The following is a 23,996-nucleotide window of genomic DNA, read 5'->3' as shown; positions in this document are numbered from 1 at the left end:
TGAGGTCTTTGTTCCTTTATAAAGTCAGTATAAAAGAAACGACCTCTAAATGGTCCTGCTCAATACACTCTAAGTGTACTAGTGTAATTATATAGTTAAGATAAACTAATACCTAATTACACTACGACCTTCCAATGATTTGTTTCTTTCCATCTTGGTCGTGAGCTACTGTTTTTAATTTATAAAGAACCGATAACACGATCTTCTGTGTGTGACACCACACACTATGTTATCTACAATATAAATTAATTGAACATCTACATTTGGTATATATAAATGTAGACACTTGACCAATGTGATTCTTATAAATGTTTATACAAAAGCTAGACTTTTAGTATACACTCCAACAAAAGGGACCTTATATGTATTAGAAGAAAATAAGACACAAACAAATATATACAAAATATATAATTTGCAAAATAATAAAACATTATCTTCGCCTTCAATGCGATTGTCATAAAATTTAAGCAACTCTTCAATTCTTGATCTAGCAGCTTCTTTTTTGTTTGAGAAGTAAGTTAGAAAGAGGTCACTGGATGCTTTAGCTGAATTCATCGAAATTGAAGCTACTCGGTCTGTAATACCAAGCAGCAATGAAACGTCTCCTCTTGTGAAGCCAACCGGAACACCTGACCAATTTACATTATTATTAGACTTCTACCAGTACATACAAAAATATTATGCACACCGTGGACCTGATAGGATGTCATATCAAGCACATGTTAGGCCTGCTATTGCATCGTATCAGGCCCACGTTGGGCCTGATACGGCATCATATCAGACCCACGTTGGACCTGATACGGCATCATATCAGACTCACGTTGGGCCTGATATGACATCATATCAGGCCCAGGTTTAGCAAAATATTAAATTTTACCATACAACTACTTTGTGATTAAAATACGAAATTATAAATTGTACCTGAGAATCTAAAGGTTTGACTACTTGAATCCCAATTTTGAAATATATTTACCAAAATCCCACGGATGTGCTGCATATCTTCTATGTTCAAAAAAATATGAAAGGGTGACTGTTTGATCAGCACTATGTGTCGGTAATGTAAAATAACAAACCCTTCATGCGTTCCTTTCTTCGTGGATGCTTGAAAAAAACTTTTAAAGTGACCTAGGACACTGTTCCAATGCAGTTTCTGTCCAACATCAACTGAACCCTATACTTTATAAAAATAAAAAAAATTAAATCATACTAGTTAAGCTTCTCAAAATCATAGAGTTTGTAAAATGATAACCTTTACAGCTAATTGATGTGGAGAGGATGATGATATATCCGATCGACGTCTTTGTGCCATTATGATACTAGATGATTGACGTAAACCCTAGAAACCCTCACTGGTGGCTCGCGAACAGTCCTGATTTTTAATTGAACTGAAATGCTTGATGCCGCTTGAGAAACACTCGAGGTTACTCAACTAGGGTTTCACAAGAGGGAGCTGCACTCGCATGTCACGAAGGAGGGAGGTATACAAATGATCGAATTTATTTTTTTAAAATCAAAGTTATTCAAAAAAGTGGTTCGGATGCCTGGGAAATTACGACCGAACAGAGGAGATTGGCGGGAGGGGTATTACACATCACTTACCTGTGCCTTTTGGTAAATACCAAACGGTGACGTGTTTTTTGATAAATACAATATACCACGTGCGCCTTTTTGGTAAATTGTCATTTTTTTTAAAGCTCTTTTAATTTTTGTCGCATAAAACACACAAATAATTAGTTAGGTCATAAATATTTATTTTTTTAATAATTAAAATTTACTTAATTTAAATTTAAATTTATAAAATTATATATCAAAATTAAGGGTTTCTCATGCGAGTTTTACCAAAACCCTACTTCAAACGCGCGCCTCGCTCGTCGGAGGGCGAGGAGAATGGCGGCTTCTAAGGCGCAGAAGTCCGACGAACTCGATGCCCTCAAGTCCGACGTCGCCTCTTTCGCTGCTTCTCTTGGGCTTGCTCCTCCCACAGCTACCTCCTCCTATGGCTTCGACGACTCCGATTTCCGGAAATCCGGGCCAATCAAGCCCTCCAAGTCCCAGGATTCCAAATCCCCATCGTCGGCCGCCGACCTCGGTGCAGAGGTCACCGCAAAGAAGAAATCCGGTTCCAAGCTCGTCCCTAAGCCACATCCGCTGCAGCTCGATTCATTCAACAAGAGCTATCAGGGCGAGCGCGGACCGCACTTGACCTTGATGAAAGCGAGTGCTCTGTCGGGGCGTTGGTACGACGACGCTGATGAATTGGAGGCCAAGGTCTTGGGACCTGATGGGAGTAAAAAGGTGACGGCTTTGGGAATTGAGGAGTTTAAGAAGCTGGTCGAGAAGAAAAAGGAGCTGGCCGTCAAGCTAATGGCCCAATACACCAAGGATTATGATTCCTCGAGGAGGAAGACTGGGGATATGAAGTTGCTGGAGGTGACAGCAAGGTCAGGGACGTCAGCAGATAAAGTCTCAGCTTTCACTTGCTTGGTCGAGGATAACCCCATCGCAAATCTTAGGGCATTCGATTCCCTTTTGTGTGAGTTATTCTGCTTTCGTTTCACCACATAAACACACTGTTCAAAGTTAAATCCATTATCTTTGGTAAAAGATCGTACTTTAGTTTATGGACGTCTGAATAATGTGTATGGTCCAGCTTAACTTTAGTAACATTATTTACTATATTATGTTTTTACAAGTATTAAAATGTACAGTATCTTCATGCTAATCATTTACTTGACAACTGAACATCATGAGCTTAATCAACACTCATAGTCACCTGTAGCCAAGAAATCTCTTACTATAATTTATTTATTATCACCACAAGTAAGCTTCTAAGTGGTTAACTTTCTTTAAATTTTCAAGGCCTGGAATCCTTCTAGTATAACTTGGATTAGTAGTTGAAAATGAAGAGTGCAGGAATTTGATTTCTCTTATTGCTATATGATTCATCAGCTATTTGTTTTTTTGGGGAACGGTAAATATATATAGATGAACTTAAAGAGGCTATACAAGCACTAGATGTCTATAAAACGGTAGACATGAGTCTACACTTTAACATTAGGCTCACATCCCTCAAGACGGCATCAGTTACTAGTTTGCCATAGAAGAAAAATCATACAAGTGATCGCTAAGTAACGGGCCTTTGTCACTCATCCTTTGCCATGGATTTGCCTATGGGAAGCTCGAAATAGACTTGCCATCATGTTGATCTTAGATCTGATACCGATCCATCCGCGAACCCTGCTCCACAGATCTGATACGTCCTTTACCACAGATTCATCAGCTATTTGTATTCATATGAAGAGTGCATTAAATATTCCTCTCAACTTATAGCAACCTTAGATTAAATGTTTATCATTAGAGATTTGTTTGTCTAATTGGAAGAAGAGGGAGCTTTTGTTTACCATATGTTAATGATTTGGGAATTTATGTTTGAGATGGAAAATGAACCTGAATAATTTTGTTAAGATATAAATTGGAGTAGTCAATATTCATATCCTCATACTTCTTATGGAAAATACTTAATATTTCTTCCTATCGATAGTTTTTAGGCTTTTATGCAAATTGACTAACAACGCCAGCCACAAATGGTATGCCACACTTAGTCTCTGTAATATCATGGTTCCCTTAAATCTTTGGTAGCAAACTTGAGTTTGAGACATTATATAATTTTTATCACGGTCTCCTTAATCTTTGGTAGCAAACTTGAGTTTTAGAGATGCATGAAAGGCAGATGACTATAATTGAGAGGTGGATGGAGCCTATGGAGGAAGCAATGTGGATATAATAAAAAATTCAAGAAATTAGAGGTGTTCTTAGATCCGAGTGCATGAATAAAACACAACAAACACAACAACAAAAAAAGGGAAATGTAGTTTACTAGGAAGGCACAAGAAGCATAGTTCATTGGGTTGGTATTGGTATCAATATGAGCTTGGAAAAAATTTATGTATCACCCATATTGGAAAGGAATGATAGAATTGGTATAGTCACAATTTGATATGGAAACTGAAAGGTAAAAAAATTGTTTAATGTATGAAATTATTTGCCCTGTTTAGATTCAAGTGCATGAATAAAACACAACAAAAACTTCCAATGGAAAAAGGAAACATAGTTTACTAGAAACCAAGGATTTAAATCATAAGCCATGCTGGAGTTTTGAGTCTTTATCTAGAATGATATAATTTTGGTATTGCATTATGCCATGTTGATATAGTTGCGATGATGATTTTGTCTGTTCTTGAGTAAATCAATGACCTTGATTGATTAAATTATAATTGATCATGCAATTGATTGGATTAATTAATTAGATATATAGTTCTATCAATACCTTATAAATTTATCTACCATCTACTAAAATATTATATAATTGATTTAGTGCAATTCTAGAAAGCAACATACAATAGAATCATTCATGGGGCGGTGCGGGGTTGAGGCATGGGGTGTTGCCATATGAGGTCCTGTGGTCGAAACTCGGCGCGTCAGGGCATGTCCTCCCCCATGCCTTGGCCACTTGCACTAATGGCTAGTAGCCGCCCATGATTTACCTCCTCCGTGTTGACCTAGGGAAGGGTTGGCGGGGGCACTAGGGGCGAGCAAATCGCCTTTGCCATATTCATGTACCTCCGATCTAGACTTGGTAGATTGATTAAACATAAGAAGAATAACGGAAACCAAAAACAACTGGATAGGGGACTAAATTTGACGAGGAACACGAAGCAACATCTCAAGTTGCTAGTAGTTGTAGGAGGAAGCTTGCTGGTGATAGAGTGCTCAGCTTCTTGGCTTGTCTTCTGCTTATCGGACGCATCTATCCTCCCTCTCATCTCTCTGTCAACACGAAACAACATGGCCCCAAGTAGAAGTCAAGTCCGATGAGCACATTTGGTATTCAAATTGATTTGATCACCTGCCCAAAATTATGTCTTAAATCACAGTGAGACTTGGATTCACAAGATTCATTCAAGATTCTTTGTCTCTATGTCATTCCTTTTTGCAATTGCTGCTAATTCACCTTTTCCCTTTCTCACTTTATATTATTTCATCTCCTCCACATGATTGACACACAAAATCAAAGGATGAGTTACTTGAAAAATATTTTACTCCGGCTAGTTCTTAATGCCATCGGCTAAGGCAAGCTTTGCCTCAATCAATCCTATCAAAACTGTGTGGCATGTGCCACAATAATGCTTACCTATTTCTTGATTGGCAATTGGAATGATATGTTTTGCGCAGTCTGATATTGATTGACAATTAAAACCATTCATAGGAAATGAATGTATTGCTATTATTATTATTATTATTATTAAGGTATATATTGTTATTGTTAGTAAGACTATCATATTCTGTGGCAGAAATTGCAATCATAATTCATAACGACCAATATAGTTGATATTGATTGACAATTAAAACCATTCATAGGAAATGAATGTATTGCTATTATTATTATTATTATTAAGGTATATATTGTTATTGTTAGTAATACTATCATATTCTGTGGCAGAAATTGCAATCATAATTCATAACGACCAATATAGTTGATTGCTGCAAAATGTTGAATTAGATGATTTGGTGAAAATATTGGTATTATTTGCAATATTATTAGTATTATTGATGTATCTATTTTGCTATTAGTATTATATCCTAAGGTTGAGATTGAAATACGACAACCATGATGGTTGGCCTTTTCTGCAAAATTTGCATCAGATGATTTGGTAAAAATCTTTGTACTAGTTCCAACTGTTTATCAGTTTGCAGCTCTTGGATCCACTAAATGACTAATTTGCTATCATACTATTGAAGCATGTGACTTGATGCATTCGATACCAATTGTCTGTGCCTAATACCATTCAAGAGCCTTACCCTTATGTACTTTGGTACTGAAATAACTAAAAAAATTCTTCATTGAGTTGCAGCTATGGTGACATCCAAGGTAGGGAAACGCTATGCATTTACTGGCTTTGAAGCACTGAAGGAGTTGTTCCTATTGAGGTAAGATATCCTCCCTAAATGCACTTGTTTCTACTGTTTCATCCTCATGTTTCCATTAATTGGATTTGTGGGTATATATCCTAGATTTATGTTAATATTCTAAAGACCAGCTCCAGTTTGCAGATAGACCAGATACCACATTATTCACACATTTTGAATTTACATGTGCTAACATATAAATAGCTAATGTTTATGACTTGCATTTCATAACTTGAAATTAGATAAGTCAAAGATTCATAATAATTGTGTGAACAGCTTCATGTTAATGATGACTCATGCTAGGTAAGAGAATTCCTATAAAATATACATGCATATGTGATGCATCCCAACCCATGGTCAGTTAAAGTTTTACATGTTTATCTGAGTATAGACTCAAGAGTTTTCCATTCTCATAGATCTTAATTGTCACTTACAATTTTTAGGTTTGTTTCATAAGATAGTTGGGATATATAAACTAAAAGCTTGGGATTTTTATATGAGATGATTATTTCATTAGTTGCATCTTTAGTCTCATTGCATATTGGATTTCACTGTGCCTAGGAGAAGTGTGGCACATAACATCAATATATATATATATATATCTAGAATTTTTTTACCCTGCACACTCCTGGGCGGGCATCTAGGTGCCCGGACTTGTGAGGATCGCCCAGGAGTGTGCAGGGTAAGGGTGTGTTGCAATTGTGCGGTGCGCAACATTTTTTTTTTTTTAAGCATGGGGTTTAGCCATTTAGGAGTTAGGGTATAGTATCAAGTCTAAAAAAATTTTCAAATAAAAAATTACATTAGGTGCAGGTGCTAAGGGGTGCGGCATAACATTTCTCTCTCTATATATATTACTTTTGCATTTTAGAATTGTATGCCATTAACACCAAGTCACATTGATGTAGCTTTCGAAAATTTTCATTTGCTAGTAAATTAATCTAAAAAAATTCATTTGCATAAAGTCAACAAATGTAATGTTATTAATCCTATGAGAAGCAAAATCATGATATCTTGAGTCATGCAGTAGGTCCCATAGTTTTGCCTCATGCTTGCAGATGTTGATGTCTAATATCTTTAGGCTGAAGGGAAGGCTGGATAGAGAAGGGTAAGGGATCAATGAAGGAAAAAGAACCCTGGTGAAAAAGGAAAAAGGGACAGAGAAAAAACTGGAAGGAAGAAAAAAGGGACACAAATAATTTAGTTTTCATATTGAAGTTGGATTTGTCATATATGTTACCGGACAAATTTCATCAGTGTCTATTGCGTACTGCAATTTGAAGATCTTGTTTAATGTCATATGTTAGTTTGATTAATTGTTCATTTTCTAAGGTTTTGATATCTTGATGTTCTCTTGAAGTTACAACTGCCTACATTTTTGTTATGCATTTAGACTATTTGCTTACATGTGTTTTACAATTTGTTCTCCAGAATGTTGCCTGATCGCAAGTTGAAATCTCTATATCAACGTCCCCTTGATTGTTTGCCTGAAACAAAAGATGGTTTCTCCCTCTTACTTTTTTGGTATTGGGAGGAATGCCTAAAGCAAAGGTATGCCCTGCATTTCAACTTCTTTAGTTTTCTTCATTATTGGACTTCAATGTATCATGCTAAAATTGTCTAACTCCGCCCATGATGACCGGTCATGGCCGGTCCCAAGCCCGGATAAAGGAGGAGGGTTGCGTTAGGTTGCCAGCCAGCGTCAAACTATGATAAATATTTCATGAATGAATCCATTAAACTATTGTGCTAATGCTAGGTTGTTCCTCGGAAGGAACGCGTTGCAGGGTCCGAGTGTAACGTCTCGACAAGGACCGCTACATCTCCAGAACTCGGGTGTAGTGATAAATAGGCAAGAGTTCTCACACCATAGGTTAGATAAAAACAAATATGATAGGAAAACTAATAATCTAAGATTTGGAACTTGGAACATAGGAATTCTCACTTGTAAATCAATGGAGGTAGTAGATATGATGATTAGGAGAAAAATTAATATTTTGTGTGTACAAGAGACAAAATGGACAGGTGAGAAGACAAAGATGATAGAGAATACGGGTTTTAAGTTATGGTACACTGGAAAGATAAAATGGAAAATGAAAAAGCAATTGGATCATATGATAATATAAAAGTGGTTAGGCTAGTAGGGTATTGAATGCTTAATAAAGTTATTTAACCTGGTATTGAAAATGCTTAATTAGTGGAAGCTAAAGGTAATTACTATAGTATTTTAATTTGGGTTTATGCCTGGAAGGTCGACAATAGAAGCTATACATCTTCTTAGACAATTAATTGAAAAATATCGGGAGCAAAAACAAGATCTACACATGGTATTCATTGACTTAGAAAAAGCGTATGATAGAGTCCCAAGAGAAATTATATGGCGAATTTTAGAAAAGAGAGGTGTTAGCGTAACATATATTGAACTAATTAAGGATATGTAACTGAAGCATTTCCAATAAAGATAGGGTTACATCAAGGATCAGCTCTAAGTCCCTATCTTTTTACACTAATTATGGATGAACTCACTGCGCACATTCAAGACACAGTACCGTGGTGCATGTTGTTTGCAGATGATATTATTTTGGTAGATGAGACACGTGAAGGAGTAAATGCTAAGCTGGAATCTTGGAGGGAAACACTAGAAGGGAGTAGATTAAAGACAGAATATATGGAATTTAAATTTAGCAATATTAGAAGTAATGAAACAATTGTTAAGATAGGAGAGGACGAGTTGCCTGGAACCGAGCGATTTAAATATTTAGGATCATTTTTACAAAATGATGGAGGGATTGAGAGAGATGTCTTACATAGAATACAAGCAGGATGAGTGAAATGGAGGGGAGCGTCGAGTGTTTTATGTGACCGTAAAGTACCTCTTAAACTTAAAGGTAAGTTCTATAAAACCGCAGTTAGACCTGCTATGTTATATGAAGCTGAATGTTGGGCTATGAATGAGGATGTTAAGGTGGATGTGTGGGCATACGAAGATGGACAAAATAAGAAATGAGAGCATTAGAGAGAAAGTCGGAGTTGCATCTATTGAGGAAAAACTCCGAGAGACACGTTTAAGATGGTACAGACATGTACTTAGACGACCAATAAATGCTCTAGTTAGGCGATGTGAAACTATGATAAACATGCATATCAAACGAGGAAGAGGAAGATCAAAAAAGACTTGGTTAGCAACAATAAAACAAGATAAAATTTATTTAAATATAGATGATGATATAATAGGAGATAGAGCTCAATGGCGTAAAAGGATTCATACAGCCGACCCCACTTAGTGGGAAAAGGTTTGGTTGTTGTTGTTGTTGTTGTTGTATGTAAACCATGTTACCAATAATCTTTTTTTTTAGGTTTGGCTCAAATTGTTAAAGCTTATTCCACCATAGAAATTAGTGTAAAATGAGCAGGAGAAGAAAACACTTACTATCTGACTCATCCAAACTGAATTTATCTTATTTACAAGCAAAACTTTTCAATGATCACACAGATTAAAATTCTTGAAAAAAATTTATCTGCAAACAGTGTGATCAGGATCTATTAGTGTCTCCCACTGAAGATTATATTAAACATGACTTTTTAATTGTTTTTGAACCAACTGATACATCGTCCTATTGATGCTAGTTAAAAAATAGTGCTACTCATGTTTTATGAAGAAAAATGTTGCTTTTAGGTATGAACGGTTTGTAACTGTACTTGAGGAAGCAATAAAGGACATGCTACCAAATCTTAAAGACAAGGCAATGAAGGTTGGTCCTTAGTCATATTTCTTTCATTCAATTACTGAATGGCATTGCATTTCACTCTTCTGTGCTTATTAGATCTGCTAGTATTGAGAATTGAGAAATGAGCACAGAGGGCTACACTATCTGCTAACATATAAACTATTTCATGCTAGTTTCAACTTCCAATGCATAAAGTTGTGAAAATTTTCTTCCATTTGTTGCATTTGTTAATCTTCATTCGATTTGTATTTGCTATCAAGACAAGTGTAAGATGGTGCTTCCTAATTACATGTTTTTGGGTAAATGGCTATCAATCAAATTCAACATGGTGCCATAATAACCGGTTGTGTTTCAATCTTGCTATCTCAGTCACTAAAATTTACTCTGTCCAGGTGTGCAGCTTGGATTAGTCTTCTATTTGACAGTCACATATTTTTCTATGTACTTAGCAATGTTTAGTCTAGCCCAGGTTGCTGTTATTTAGGTGGAAGTGTTGAGCATATGAAAATATAGGCTTGACCTCTTTCCTTGCAGTTTGAACATAACACCATTTTTGGTGGCAATCTTGAAATGAGTTGCTTTCATTTATCATGTTCCTAAAATGACATGTGCAGAACATAATCCATGTTGACTTTATATGGATTTTTTCTTTTGATGTCCTAGTGTCACTGGCACCTGTGACCTCGTAGAGACTACAGGAAAAGCTTCCATGTCCTAGATTGATCACATATTTGCTGGAATTTATTAATGATTATCACCTATCTTCTGAGTAATACTATGATTCATCTTCTTGAAAGTATGTGCTTTCTATTGATAGAGGAAGTGTGTTCAATAATTGTTCCTTGCAGACAGTGTTCATTCTCTTGAAGAGCAAACCGGAACAAGAACGAAAACTGCTTACAGCTCTTGTAAATAAAGTATGAGATCTGATTTGTATTTCTTTTGCAAATCTTATTCTTAGTTTGAGATCCTTTCTTTAGATGTTTGTTTTTCCCAAGTGTCGTACGAATGATACAAGACTCATGTTTGCAATCTGTAGCTTGGGGATCCAGACAGGAAAGCAGCATCTGGGGCTTTGTACCACTTGTCTTGCCTTTTGTCTGCACATCCTAACATGACGGTAAAGTTTGGATTACAACTTTCTGCGTACTGTTGGTTTGAAAGCATTTTTTGTCTGTGGTATTATGATGTATTGAGCCCTTCATTTGTAATTTGCATCCATCATACACTAATTAATAATTTTCTTCAGATAGGATTGCTGGGTGCAATCTTGTGTTTTTTTTTATGCTTGCTGAAAATAAGACATTGAGGGTTCAAATCACACTCATCCTACACAGTAAATTAAATTGGACGTTGAAATTTATCTTTATCTCCTTTACACCTTTGGCTAATAATGTATCAATCTGATTGCGCTGATATTTTATAATGGACAGCACTGAAGATAGTAATGGAACTCCCTATTGTTGAAAGACATTATGTGTTTTTACTTCTTCAATGGATATTTAAGAAATCCCATCTTAAATTCATGTCAGCAAGATTCAATTCTTAAACATCGTTATAATTTGAAAAAGTAGATTCTTTACTTTTGTTCTTTTGTTTTGGACTCATTCCTTTGGTCTACTTTCCAGGCAGTGGTGATTGATGAAGTGGATTCCTTAATCTTCAGACCATCTATTGGACTACGTGCAAAATATCAAGCTGTATGTTTCATTTGTATCATTCTTGTTATTAAACTTTCCACATTATCAGTCACAGTTTGTTTATTATGATATCTTCAAAATATTTCTTCCTGGTATTATTATTTTCAATTTGTACCTGTGATTTGTTTCTATAGTTTCTTATTTAACAATCTTTCGAAATGTCTTGATTGTTATTATTTGTCTCGTTTTCTTGCCAAGTTGTGAGAAATAAAAGAAAAAACTTGACAATTTTTGAAAAGAAGAAAGGTGTTGACAGACAATTGGAGTCTATGGAATTAATAAAAATTTGCATTAGGATAGAATTTATCAAGGTTTAAGATCACATTTAAATGTTGGGTTTTGATTGCTACTTAAAATGAGACCATATTTTGGTGCAGATTGACGTACTATGTAATAGTATGACTTGCGGCCAGCCAACATCAACTGAGGGAGAAGGGTAGGAAGGGGAAGAAGAAGAGGTGGAAGAGGAATAACAAGTCTCTTCCATTTCTTGTCTCCTTGAGTGAGCTACACCTTGTTTGTCAGTCATCAATTGTGGCGACAACAGTGTGACATTACATGAAGTAGAGGTAATTTATAGGAGGATTTGGTCCACTTATTCCCTACTTATATCATGTAGCCACAGGCCAAAATTGATTAGCAGTGGGAGGAGAGGGAGAGGAAAAGGCCAAAAAGGAAGAATAAGGAGAGCAGAGAACTCTCCTGCTATTGTCGACTGCAACCAATGAAAAACATAGTTTGGTTTTCTCCTAGAATACTATTGTTTGCCCTTTCCGTTCCATGGATTTTCGATGTTCTGTTGGAACAAAATGGTGTCGGTGTCAGAGTTGTGTCAATACATGGTGGTGGTTGTCGGCTATGATTAGGAGGGGCAGGGAGGAGTGAAAGATGAAAAAAGGAAGAAAGAAACTCACTGGTTTTGCTAGATTCTGCTGCTGCTCAACTTGAAGAGGAAGACCTGGAAAAGGCTGTGGGTTGTGCATGTGTTACAGTGTGCCAGTGCTAGTTTCGGTTGGGCTGCAGAACCAGATATTTTGGCTGTGCAAACCAAAACATCTGTGTGTTTAGAACTATGCTCTTTTCTTCTTACAGAATAACCAGTATCTTATTGTCAATCAATAATTAGCAGATCACTGGTTTAACTAGATCTAATATTATTGTTGGCTGATAGGTGTCAAAAGTACATAAACAATTCTGTTTTGGAAAGGATTTATTGATTGTTGTGTTCATTTCTTTCCAATCTTATTTTTGAATGATTCGGCAATACAACCTGACTTTGTTAATCATGTTGTTGAAAGGAGCAATCATCTTTTTTGCTTGAGCAAACATCCAGATATGAACGCCAATTTTCATGGAATAGAAACTTTAAACTATATAACATACATAATATATTTTCTCATGATTCTAATTAATTAGAAAGCATTAGACCTATTAAAATCAAAGCACTAAGGATATTGAAGCAGCGACACATCATCAGTTACTGGTAGTCCATTGCTGATACCATGAAGAATGCATGGTATGCTCACTCTCTGGAAAAATTAATAAACTTTAGGTTCCATGACTAATTATATTAAATTTATCAGAAGTTTGAAAAACATTAGAAAGTGGATTTCTTTTTTTATCTTACAATTCAACCTTTGCTTTCTATTTTAAAGATCTTTCCCCCATTATATTACATCTTACAGAGCATCAACAATATACTTTCAATGGTTATATCATACATTTTATCTATACAAAATTTTTACTGTATGCCACTAATGTATTTTCTGATGCTTTTGTAGGTTAATTTCTTAAGTCAGATTTTTCTCAGCAAAAAAGGGGATGGACCTAAAGTTGCTAGACGGTTGATTGATATATATTTTGCGCTTTTTAAGGTGGAGTAATAAAATTGCTGTGGTACTTGTTTTAGAGCTTATGCATGCCATTAATTTGATTCATTTATTTGGTTCAGTAATTACCTTCTGTTTCCAGCTAAAAAAAATTGTCATGTCCATTATTTGTTTTCACATCATTTTAGATGCACTATAGGATAGACCACATGTAATTCTCTTGAAGACTGTATATTTTTAAGACCGTCAAACTCAAACATTCTAACTCCATTAGACCTTACAGATTTTCATCTGATCACACCTCTTGCTACCTTATCACTTGTGCATGTCACAGCTAATTCATGCTCATTTTTCTGTGGAACGAAATGCAAAATTTGTAAATTTGTATGTTTAAATTCTTCTCATAGTGGAATATGTTTCCTGAAGTTCATGCAAGGGCCTATGGAAGTTCTCTTCATAGCAGAACAAGCTGTGATTTAAAAATAAGCTATAGGCTTAATCTTTTTTTTTTTTTTTGTCTTCTGAAATAATGAGTTTATGGAAGTGATTTTTAGTTCACACCTTTCATTTCGGCTATGCAATATAATTCTTTGTCTGGTACCATGTAAAACACTGATATATGAATGGTTCTCTATAGGTACTAATTTCAGAGGCAAAAGATGGCAAGAGCAGCAAGAATGAAAAAAAAAGTGGTTTAGATGCAAAGGGAAAGCGCAAAAGCGGAAAAAGTGGTTCACTGAAAACACTCAAGAAGAATAATGATGATGAGGCTTCAGAGTCCAATATTGAGATGGATTCCCGTCTTCTATCTGTACTGCTTACTGTAAGTATGCTAATCAATGAAGGATTGATATTTCGCCTGCTCTATGTACTGCTCACAATTAATCAAGGCTTGAAATTTTGCTTTCTAGTTTAATTGCTTTGTTTGTCGTAAGTGTTTCGATTAAGGTTGTCAACTTGAGGTTAATATGTTTTGATGAATTATCAAATTTGTGAATCATCTGGAGCTATGAATGTAAGTTTTTGATAAAAAAAACATGTTAAAACATTTGTACTTTATTTAGAATAGTTTTGATATCTAAAAATATAATATTTCATGCAACAGCATAATAGAATAAAGAGAGACTTATTGTTCTATTTGTTGGGTTTGATCTCCAGCTTTTGTGCTCTTATACCTTCCTTTTCTCTGTCATTGTTAGTTTTAAATGATTTGCATGCGTGTGAAATCTTATGATATATGTTCATGTAGTTATATACTGATGACATGTTATATATTTTATATCATGTTAGTCTGTTATACGCATAGCTATTTGTGGGTTATAGTGTAGTGTATGTATGAGCTTTTACATTGATTAGTTTCATATGCTGATATCATTTCACGTGATTTAGATGTGGTAGTGTAGGTTGATGCTGTTTTGGTGTTTAACATGATGTAAACTTTTTCAAACTGTAGAGATAAAGCCTTTAAAAACAGATTCTTTTGCACAGTTGGATTTAGCTTATTATTTCAATAAATATATCCTCTGAGAGAAGAAGGGGTACAAGTAGTGAATCAATTTATTTTCTTACTTTTTTTTTTTTTTGTTTTTAAGTGTATCTCTCTTGATTGAATATCAAAGTACATTTATTGCTCAAAAGTCCCGAGCATAAAGATCAGACAAGCAATTGAAATTGGATGAATCCCAGTATGTAGTTTGCTAGCCAGTTAGCTGCCCCATTACTACATATGGTATCTTGAGTTTAAATAACTCATACTAATGTCAGAAATAGGCAATGAGTGTTTAATTACCTGAATCTGTTGAGCTGCATTGATATGGATGCTAACAACAATTTTGAATAGATTAAATACTGACTCTGGGTATTTGGATGCTTGTTGAAGTCATGTGTGTGGGTGTAATGATTTACCTCATTGGTAAAAGGTAGCTCTTTCATCAGATGCATTTCACAAACACATATGATCCCTTGAGATAAAAGCTGCTGCTCTTTCTATACTGACCTAAAGATCCATCAATATTCTCCTTAATCCAACGTGGATCTGGAGTAATCCGTCTAACTGGAGTGATCTTGAAACACTGAAGCTCCATTTTTTTTTGTATACAACAATTAATACTGATAGCACAGGTCATATAGGGCCTACTTCATGTTGGCAGCCATTTCACATCTATTCTTAGTTTTGTGGTTTGATTAGTACAAGCTTTAGAGATGATTGTCTCAGAATATCTTTCCATCTTACAGGGGGTAAATAGAGCATTTCCATTTGTTGCAAGTGATGATGCTGAAAGCATCATTGAGGATCAAACACCTGTACTATTTAGATTGGTAAGTTTCAATAGCTTATCAATGGTGTTGGAACTTCTATCAGGAGCTATGATAATAATTTTAACCTTCCCTGTAACATGCAGGTCCATTCTAAGAATTTTAATGTGGGTGTTCAGGCACTGATGTTGTTATATCAGATATCTTCTAAGAATCAGATTGTTAGTGACCGGTTCTATCGGGCTCTCTATGCAAAGTTACTCACTCCTGCTGCAGTGAGTTCATCAAAGGTAAATGTTCTCAATTTGATTGTATGTCTCACTTTAATTTCAATTGCATTATGATACTGTTCATTTTTTTCTGTCCTTACAATGGTAGGGAGGACACATTAGATCATTAGAAAAGATATAATAAAAAAACTTTATCCATTAGTAATTAGGTGTAGTTTCAATAGCTGATTAAATTAAATAAAATAGTTCAAGAAGGCTTGGATATGCTCAAAAGCCACCAACAAATTCTATAGCAGTCAGATGAGTTGAATCAATTAAAAGAGTAGATGAAAACTATATAGTTTCTAATTAATATGATAAAAATAATTTTATTGGTTTGAATTTTATTTGTGGTATGACCTTGCATAGACCTCAAATGGATAAGTAAGAGGTGACAAATGTGTTGACAATGATGACAACTTCTATCCATAAAAATAATAGATTATCCTGCTTTATTTTTTGTTGCTGCAAAATTTGAAGTCTACAGTCTAGTGAAACTGTTTCATCATACATTCTTCTAATAAACATTATTGCTCTTATAAGCTAGCAATATTATACACTACCTGATCACATGCAAGATGATACAATCAAAATTTGCAGAGGCAATTTGGATGAGACATGACATAATTCCATTACAAAAAATTGATTTATCAAAGAAATTGATCTTACAAAAAACTTGAGTAATTTTTTAAATCCTATAGATTATTTTATTTAGAAAATACAACTAATTTTACATCAAATGAAATCATTGTCTTAGAAGTCATGTGGCTTCATAGATCATATGCATCAAATCCTAGATGTGTGAAGGATTAATTGTCCAAATAAGTGAGACTTTTGACATTTGAGCTAGATGCTTTCATTTATCATGTGGCTTTGTGTGCACTCAATGCTAGCAGGTAGATTACCATGTTGCTGGTTGAAAACTTACATTATGAGCATAATTTGTTTCCATTTGTGATAGCATTATATAATTTCTATTTATGAATGGATTTTCCTTCTTTTTCCATGGGGTATGATGAAACTAAATACTTTTATCTTTCAGCCTGAAATGTTCCTTGGGCTATTGTTCAAAGCAATGAAGAATGACTTGAACATGAAGCGTGTAGCGGCTTTTTCGAAGCGACTTCTGCAGGTTTATGTTATCTTTGAAGTATACTTATTGGATTTTGGTTTTCTAATTAGACATAACTCTCACTTTAAAGTGTATAGTAATAACTTTCTATATTATATCCGAGCCTCTTTCCTTCATTTCTTTTTGATGGATTGATGGTGCTGAATCAACTGCTTATAAATTTCTTTACAATTTATTATCTTTTTTTATTTGCTAATTGATTGCCGGATATATACAACAACAACCAAGCCTTATACCACTAGGTGGGGTCAACTATATTATCATTTATATTTAAATAAATTTTTATTGCTTAACCAAGTTTTTTATTGGTCTTCCTCGTTTGATGTGCAAATTTGTTTCACATCATCTAACTAGAACATTTATTGGTCGTCTAAGTACATGTCTATACCATTTTAAACGTGTATCTTAGAGTTTTCTTTTGATTGCCGGATATATGAAATAATAAAAAAAGAATAAGTGGTATGTTAGGTGCCTCATACAATTTGATGGAATTTAGACTTTGAATGAATTAATCTTGCCTAGAAATTTTTAAATGATCTGAAAAATTCTAGCTCTCACTAATTGTTTCTTTATCTCATATTTTTGGTGCAGAAAAAAAAGCACTCCATATTATGTTAAATACATTTTCCACTCCTAAACTAATGTGTTATAGAAAATTTATGGTGGGGATTTGTGGACTAACGTATTTGTAGATTTGTAGAATAACATATTATGATAAAATTTATGGAAGGATTTTTAAACTAACAGATTTATGATAGTAATTAGTAGGAGGTATATTTAATCTATTTTATACAGTAAATGTTGTTCCATACAAGTAACCTAATGTCACTGATTTTTGGTATGTAAAACAGTCATTTTTTGGAAGGATTATCAACCTAATGTTATTCCATATTAAAATTTATGGAAGGATTATTAACCTAATGAAGATTTAATACTGGATAATTTCCAAAGTCGAAAAGAACTAGTAGACTTATGTTGTATAAGGTTATTTAGTCATTTAGCCATTTAGCCATTTAGCCATTTAGCCAAATCCATGATTATTAATTTTTTGTTGGATTAAAGTCAATGTCACTTCTTCCATCATAGTGATATAACATGACAAAGCATCTTGTAGATGTAGATCATATTGCTGGGATGGACAGAAGGTCAACTTTACAAGCTAAACTCTTAGCTTTGCACTTTAGTTATTCAAACATATAACAACCACCACCACCAAGCTTTTATCCCATTAAGTGGGGTTGGATATATGGATTCTCCTACGCCATTGGGTTTGATCCCCTACTATATCCTCATAATTTTATTTTATTGCTAACCAAGTCTTATTTGGTCTCGCTTTTCCTTGATTAATTTCAGTTATTCAGACATCTGGGTGGCTAAACCTAAAAATAAAACACGAGTTATAAATCTTGGACTCTCCGGCACCATTGAATCAGGATGACTTGGAAGTTTAACTCCATTTTCTGATGGCTGAACTATATTTTCTAAGATCAAGATCATTAATTTTGACTGAAAATTTAATTATAACTACCCATGGCTGTTTAGAGGAACTACAAATTAGATTATTGTTACTCATAAGAGTTTTTTTGTGAACCCTTACTTGCAAACATGCTTATTGGGAAAATTTTGGCAATGTCTACTATGAAAAGAACAATTTTCACTTTTTTCCTTACTAGTTTTTTGATGATGTCTTCTACAGGTTGCACTTCAAAGGCCTCCACATTATGCCTGTGGATGCTTGTTTATGATGTCTGAGCTTCTAAAGGCGAAACCACCTTTGTGGTAAGTAATCTGAAAATTGGGACAAGCATTTTTCTCTTAGTTTTTGAGAGAAACATCTCTGATATTCACCCTGATGAATAACCAGGGGTACTGTCTTACAAACTGAGACTGTTGATGATGATATAGAGCACTTCAATGACATAATAGAAGATCCTGAAGATATTATCATGGAGCAGTCTTCTAAATTAATAAAATCGGGTGCTTCTGCTGTGTCACAAAATAATAAAAAACGACAAGAGTACGAGGATGATGACTCTGAAGCTGAAACTAGTTTGAAAGATGTTTCAAAAATCAATGCAGTGGGAAAGCAACAGAGCGTTGATAATCAACCACTTAATCCAGGTCCAGGGTTGATACTTCCTGCAGGCTACAATCCACGGCATAGAGAACCAATTTACTGGTACTAATTTACATTTTAACTAGATTAATAGTACTGATATATGATTTGTAAGTCAACGCGTACATCACATAGACTTCTTATGGAAATTGTCCGCTGTTGATGTATTTTTGTTATAAATGAGGTTAATAATTTTCCATTATTAGTTTGATTAACTGCTATGATTCACTGTGATGATTTTGATGCAATACCATTTCTTTAATATGCTATGTAGTGATGGTTTGATTGTACCATCCTTTTTATTGGTTTGGTTGTAGTCTTTAATATTTAGATTTAAATTGGCCTAAGTTGTATACATGCAAAGGTTTTTTATTTGATCACCTCCGCACATTTTTAGTGAATGTCGATTATTTTGTAGTTGATATATGGTTTGTTTTGTAAATAGCAATGCAGGCTGTGCGAGTTGGTGGGAGCTGACAATATTGGCTTCTCATGTGCACCCATCAGTGGCAACGATGTCTAGAACTCTGTTATCAGGTGCAACCATTGTTTACAATGGAGATCCTCTGAATGATTTATCTCTTACTTCATTTATCGACAAGTTTATGGAGAAGAAACCAAAGCCCAATCGAAAAACTGAAGGTAGCTGGTATGGTGGCTCCAAAATTGCACCGGCTAGAAAGGTATATATTCTAGAATCTTGTATTGTCTACTTAACTTTTAACTTAAAGATAATTTTCATGGAGGTTTTTAGATTTTTCCTCATTTATCTTAGTCTTAGGAACTCCCATTTATTTGCATCCCATATTTTTGGTTAACGTTTGCCTTGCAATTACATGTTCACTGTGTTCTAACCCCATTAGCTTAGTCATTTTTCTCCAAATTTTGATGTTTTTTTTTCCCAATGTCACCATGTACAGGTCGGCAGTGAACTTGGTTTTGACACTATTTGTGTATTAATGTTTTCTTCTATGTTATATACACATATACAGGTTTATGTAAAATTTATATTGATCGCTAGTCAGGTATACCATACTAATATCTTTCTTTTTGGACCATCCCTAGTCTGAGAGAGTTCTGGCAGCACATACTGTGTTGCAAGGTGGGCATTTTATACAACCATGCCATCACTGCTATAAATGGTATTTTTATTAAGGGTATCACTTAGTTGAACCTTTCAGGGAGATCCATGAGACCTTGGATTTGTCTAGCCTTAAATTTTGAAATATTTATGGAAAAAGGTTGTGGATTGACATCCAAACATACACATGCACACAGTTAATTAGCGGTTGGCCAACTTAATGCATGAGGGTATTCTTGTACATCGCTCCTATCACTTAGTTCTTGGATTTCCTGGTTAATAGTGAATCATTTGGTTTACACTGATTGTAACAGTCGTGTTTAACTTGCTGTTTATGCAGATTGATGTGAACAGTCATCTCATTGGTGATGAGATTCTACAGCTAGCAGAAGACGAAGTGGCCCCTGAAGATGTTGTTTTCCACAGATTCTACATGAATAAATCAAAGTCATCCAAGAAGAAGCCTAAGGCGAAAAAAGCTTCAAATAACGCAGAGGATGTAGACGATCTCTTGTTGGATGCAGACAGCAGCACTGATGATGAGGAGATTGATAATATCATGGGTTCTGGGAATCTTCCAGTGGAAAATGCTGATGGAGATTTTGACTATGATGATTTGGACAGAATTGCAGGTGAGGATGATGAGGAATTGCTTGGAAATGACAGCGATGCAGAATTAGATCCTTCAGACAATCGTAGTTCACGTGAAAATGGCAGTGATGATGAAGATGATAATCATTTCAGCGATGACAGTCTTGATATTTTAAGTGATGGTTCCGAAGACGGTGGAGATAAGCTTCAGGATTATGGTAGTGATGGTTCTGAAGATGGTGGAGATAAGCTTCAGGATTATGGTAGCGATGGTTCTGATGACGTTGACGCTGATAATGATGTTGATGATCATCATCATCGTAAAGGATCTAAGGAAATCAAAAAAGTTGCCAAGGGAGAGAAAAGAAAGTCACATGGGAAGTCTCGAGCATCACCATTTGCTAGTCTTGAAGAATATGAGCACCTTTTAAGCGAAAAAGACAATAACAGTAAGCAGAAATCACTTAGGAAGAAAAGGAAGAAACTATCTAGTTGAGCATTGAACAGAGGCATACGGGTGTCTTTTCCTTTTACCTTGTTCTTGTAATTGACGCAGGTATGGTTATATTTAAGATGATCCAAGTTAAATACACGGCTAAAGAAATAAGGCGACAATCAGGGGGAAAAAACATCTTACAGTTTTAGTGGGGGATAACAAGAGTGTCTAAAAAACTCACTTTGAAAGGGTGAGACAGTTTTTCTTTGGGGCAGAGTCTGGTTCCCTTGCTCCAAAAGACAATCTTCATCTCACTTAGTTTCAGATTATCTATTTGCTTGTGTTGGGAGGTTAATGGCAGGAATTACTATGCCAATATGTATGGAACACCCAATATTGTTTGAACTATTTATAACAGATTACCAATTTTGATCTCATCACCTAATTTTAAAGTGTTTTAATTTGTATAACTTATAGTCTAATATTTGTGTTGCACTGAATCCATTTGTACATGGCCATTGTTATTCTGGTGAGTTGTCTGTTAAATTGACAAACTTGTAGCTGGTTACTAGTGTTTTGGAGCATTGCTTACATGTTCATTTGATGGTTGGAACTTCAGCAAACAAAGCATGCAAATATACCATGAACATCGAAAAAATTGAAATTCATCTCTAAATGTTATTAAATGATTTATTTGTAACTAATTCAACATCTAAGATTTAGTAAGTTTAATTCTAAGAGTTACAATGTGTCAAATTCAATTCTAGCATGCTGTTAAATTTATGCATCTTATTGTCTTGTAACTATAAGTTATCTACACTTGTCAACTTAGCTGTCTATAAATTAAATGGGTTTAACAATTGAATTTTTAAAATTATTTTTATATTAAATTATAATTTTGATATTTTTGATCCAATTTAATAAACCATAGTAAATATTTTGAATTGAAGTATCACCCTAATATCATACTTATCATGTGAGTACATTCTTATAAATTATAAATATATAATTTTAAAATATAATTTTTTAAAATAAAATAATAAAATAATAATAATTATAAAATAATAATTATTATATTATATATAGTTAAATATTGAATTATGGATCAAACACATGCGAATGAAATAAGAGTTCTGACGTGAAAATGTGGAGATGGATGTGTAAATAAAATATTAGAGATTTTTTTTAAAGTTGTGCTTATTTAAGAAAAAATTGAAAAGATATATTTAGAATGATATAAACATATATATAAATGATAAATAAATACCCTTAAATACATACATAAAAAAAAACTTTGGTTATAAAATTTATTTATATATAAATAAAGATATAATAGGGGAATACAGAAGGATCCATATAACTAAGTTAATGAGACAAAGACGTGATCGTAACCATCACGGCAAAAGAAAGATCGTTGATCAAAAATATTTTCTTTTATAATCGCATGAGCGTCCTTATATACTTTGATATTGGTATTGTGCATCACCATTGAATTCCAAGCATTGAAGAGAAGGACGATTTTCCATTAATGGGGATACTTTGAGGGTCAAAAGGTAAAGTTGGACCATATCGATTTGAAGCTTATCCCAAAATAATTAATGTGGGACATTTTCTGTTGAAATAATTAATTACGTTTTTAATTTTGTAACTTATATTTTTTTCAATTTTAGTCCTATTATAAGTCATTTTATATTTTTAGTCTGTAATATTTTTCAATTTCAATAATTTTTCCTTTAAAATTAAAAATTTTCAACTTAAAATAATGAATTGTAAATTGAATTTGGGGATTTTGATTTTTTATAACCCATATGCTTTTTATATTCCAACTACAAACTAGATATTTTCCGTTGATAAATTTAAATTTTGAAGGAAAAAGGACTAAAATTAAAAAATATTATAAGTTACAGGACTAAGAACGTAAATTAACTCATAACAGTATAAAATTAAAAAAAGATGTAAATTACAGGATTGAAAAGTGTAATTTTCTCCATCCAAAGGATTACTAATTAATGTGTGCGGTGCTTGATTGTTGCATGCAAATGTTTTATTGCTGCATAGAATGGATTATAAATCAATGTAATTATTTTCATTATTAGAGAAAAAACACAAAGTAAAGTCGGTCATCTCAAGAGTTCAGTGTCATTATCTCTCTAGAAATGGATACATTTTATCTTGGTACAGTGATCCTTTATATAGGAGAGATCAGATACCCAAAGAGATATTTACTACCTATTAAAAATTGATCTAAAATCTATTAAAACAACTATGCATGAATCTTCATGCCAAAGTTATGCTCATCTCAGGTGTCTTCATAGTTATTTAGTTCTCAGATTATATAAAGAAAGGTAAATTACAAAGATAATTTATAGTCGATGTCAGATGGTTAGACACTGCGAGGAGCATATCTGAATCTTCGTTCCAAAGTTAATAGATTTCAAAGGCATTTTTCGAAAATTCAACGTCAAATTTATTTAATGAAATAACCATTCATACACAAGTGTGTGATTACTTCTACAAATTAATAGATGATATTGATATTTTGTTTTAGTGCAATCATCTTTATATGAGAGAGATTAGATCATACCAGAGACACATTTAATATCCATTTAAAATTAATTTTAAAATCTATTGAAACAATTACTCATGAATTTTTATTCCAAAGGTTACGTTCACTCTAGATGTCCTCAAGAAAATAAATTATAAAATTAGTTTATAACTAATCCTAAATGATTAGAGGATGGGAGGATCATATCTAAATCTTCATTCCAAAGTTCATGGATTTGCAAGGCATTGCTTGCAAAGTTGAATTTAATGACTAAGTATTCATCCACAAGGACCACAAGGTGCCTGATTACTTCTACAAATTAATAAGTTTTTTTAAATACATTTTA

At 34.0% G+C, this 23,996-nt stretch overlaps 1 protein-coding gene across 1 annotated transcript; it reads left to right on the top strand.

Annotated features, from left to right (window-relative positions):
• Positions 1–1,832: 1,832 nt before the first annotated feature.
• Positions 1,833–21,577, top strand: LOC122018965 (CCAAT/enhancer-binding protein zeta). Its single transcript, XM_042576457.1, has 16 exons — positions 1,833–2,533; positions 5,913–5,988; positions 7,399–7,518; positions 9,644–9,719; positions 10,544–10,612; positions 10,735–10,815; positions 11,324–11,395; positions 13,177–13,269; positions 13,862–14,047; positions 15,460–15,543; positions 15,627–15,770; positions 16,792–16,881; positions 18,578–18,660; positions 18,746–19,060; positions 19,443–19,680; positions 20,419–21,577. The coding sequence occupies exons 1-16, from the start codon at positions 1,888–1,890 to the stop codon at positions 21,163–21,165; spliced, it is 3,120 nt and encodes a 1,039-aa protein (XP_042432391.1). The 5' UTR covers positions 1,833–1,887; the 3' UTR covers positions 21,166–21,577.
• The last annotated feature ends 2,419 nt before the right edge of the window (positions 21,578–23,996 follow it).

The sequence above is a fragment of the Zingiber officinale genome, chromosome 9A (assembly GCF_018446385.1).
Source record: "Zingiber officinale cultivar Zhangliang chromosome 9A, Zo_v1.1, whole genome shotgun sequence".
NCBI lineage: Eukaryota > Viridiplantae > Streptophyta > Magnoliopsida > Zingiberales > Zingiberaceae > Zingiber > Zingiber officinale.
Note: the sequence above shows the minus strand (reverse complement) of the source record. Positions and strands in the feature narration are given on the sequence as shown.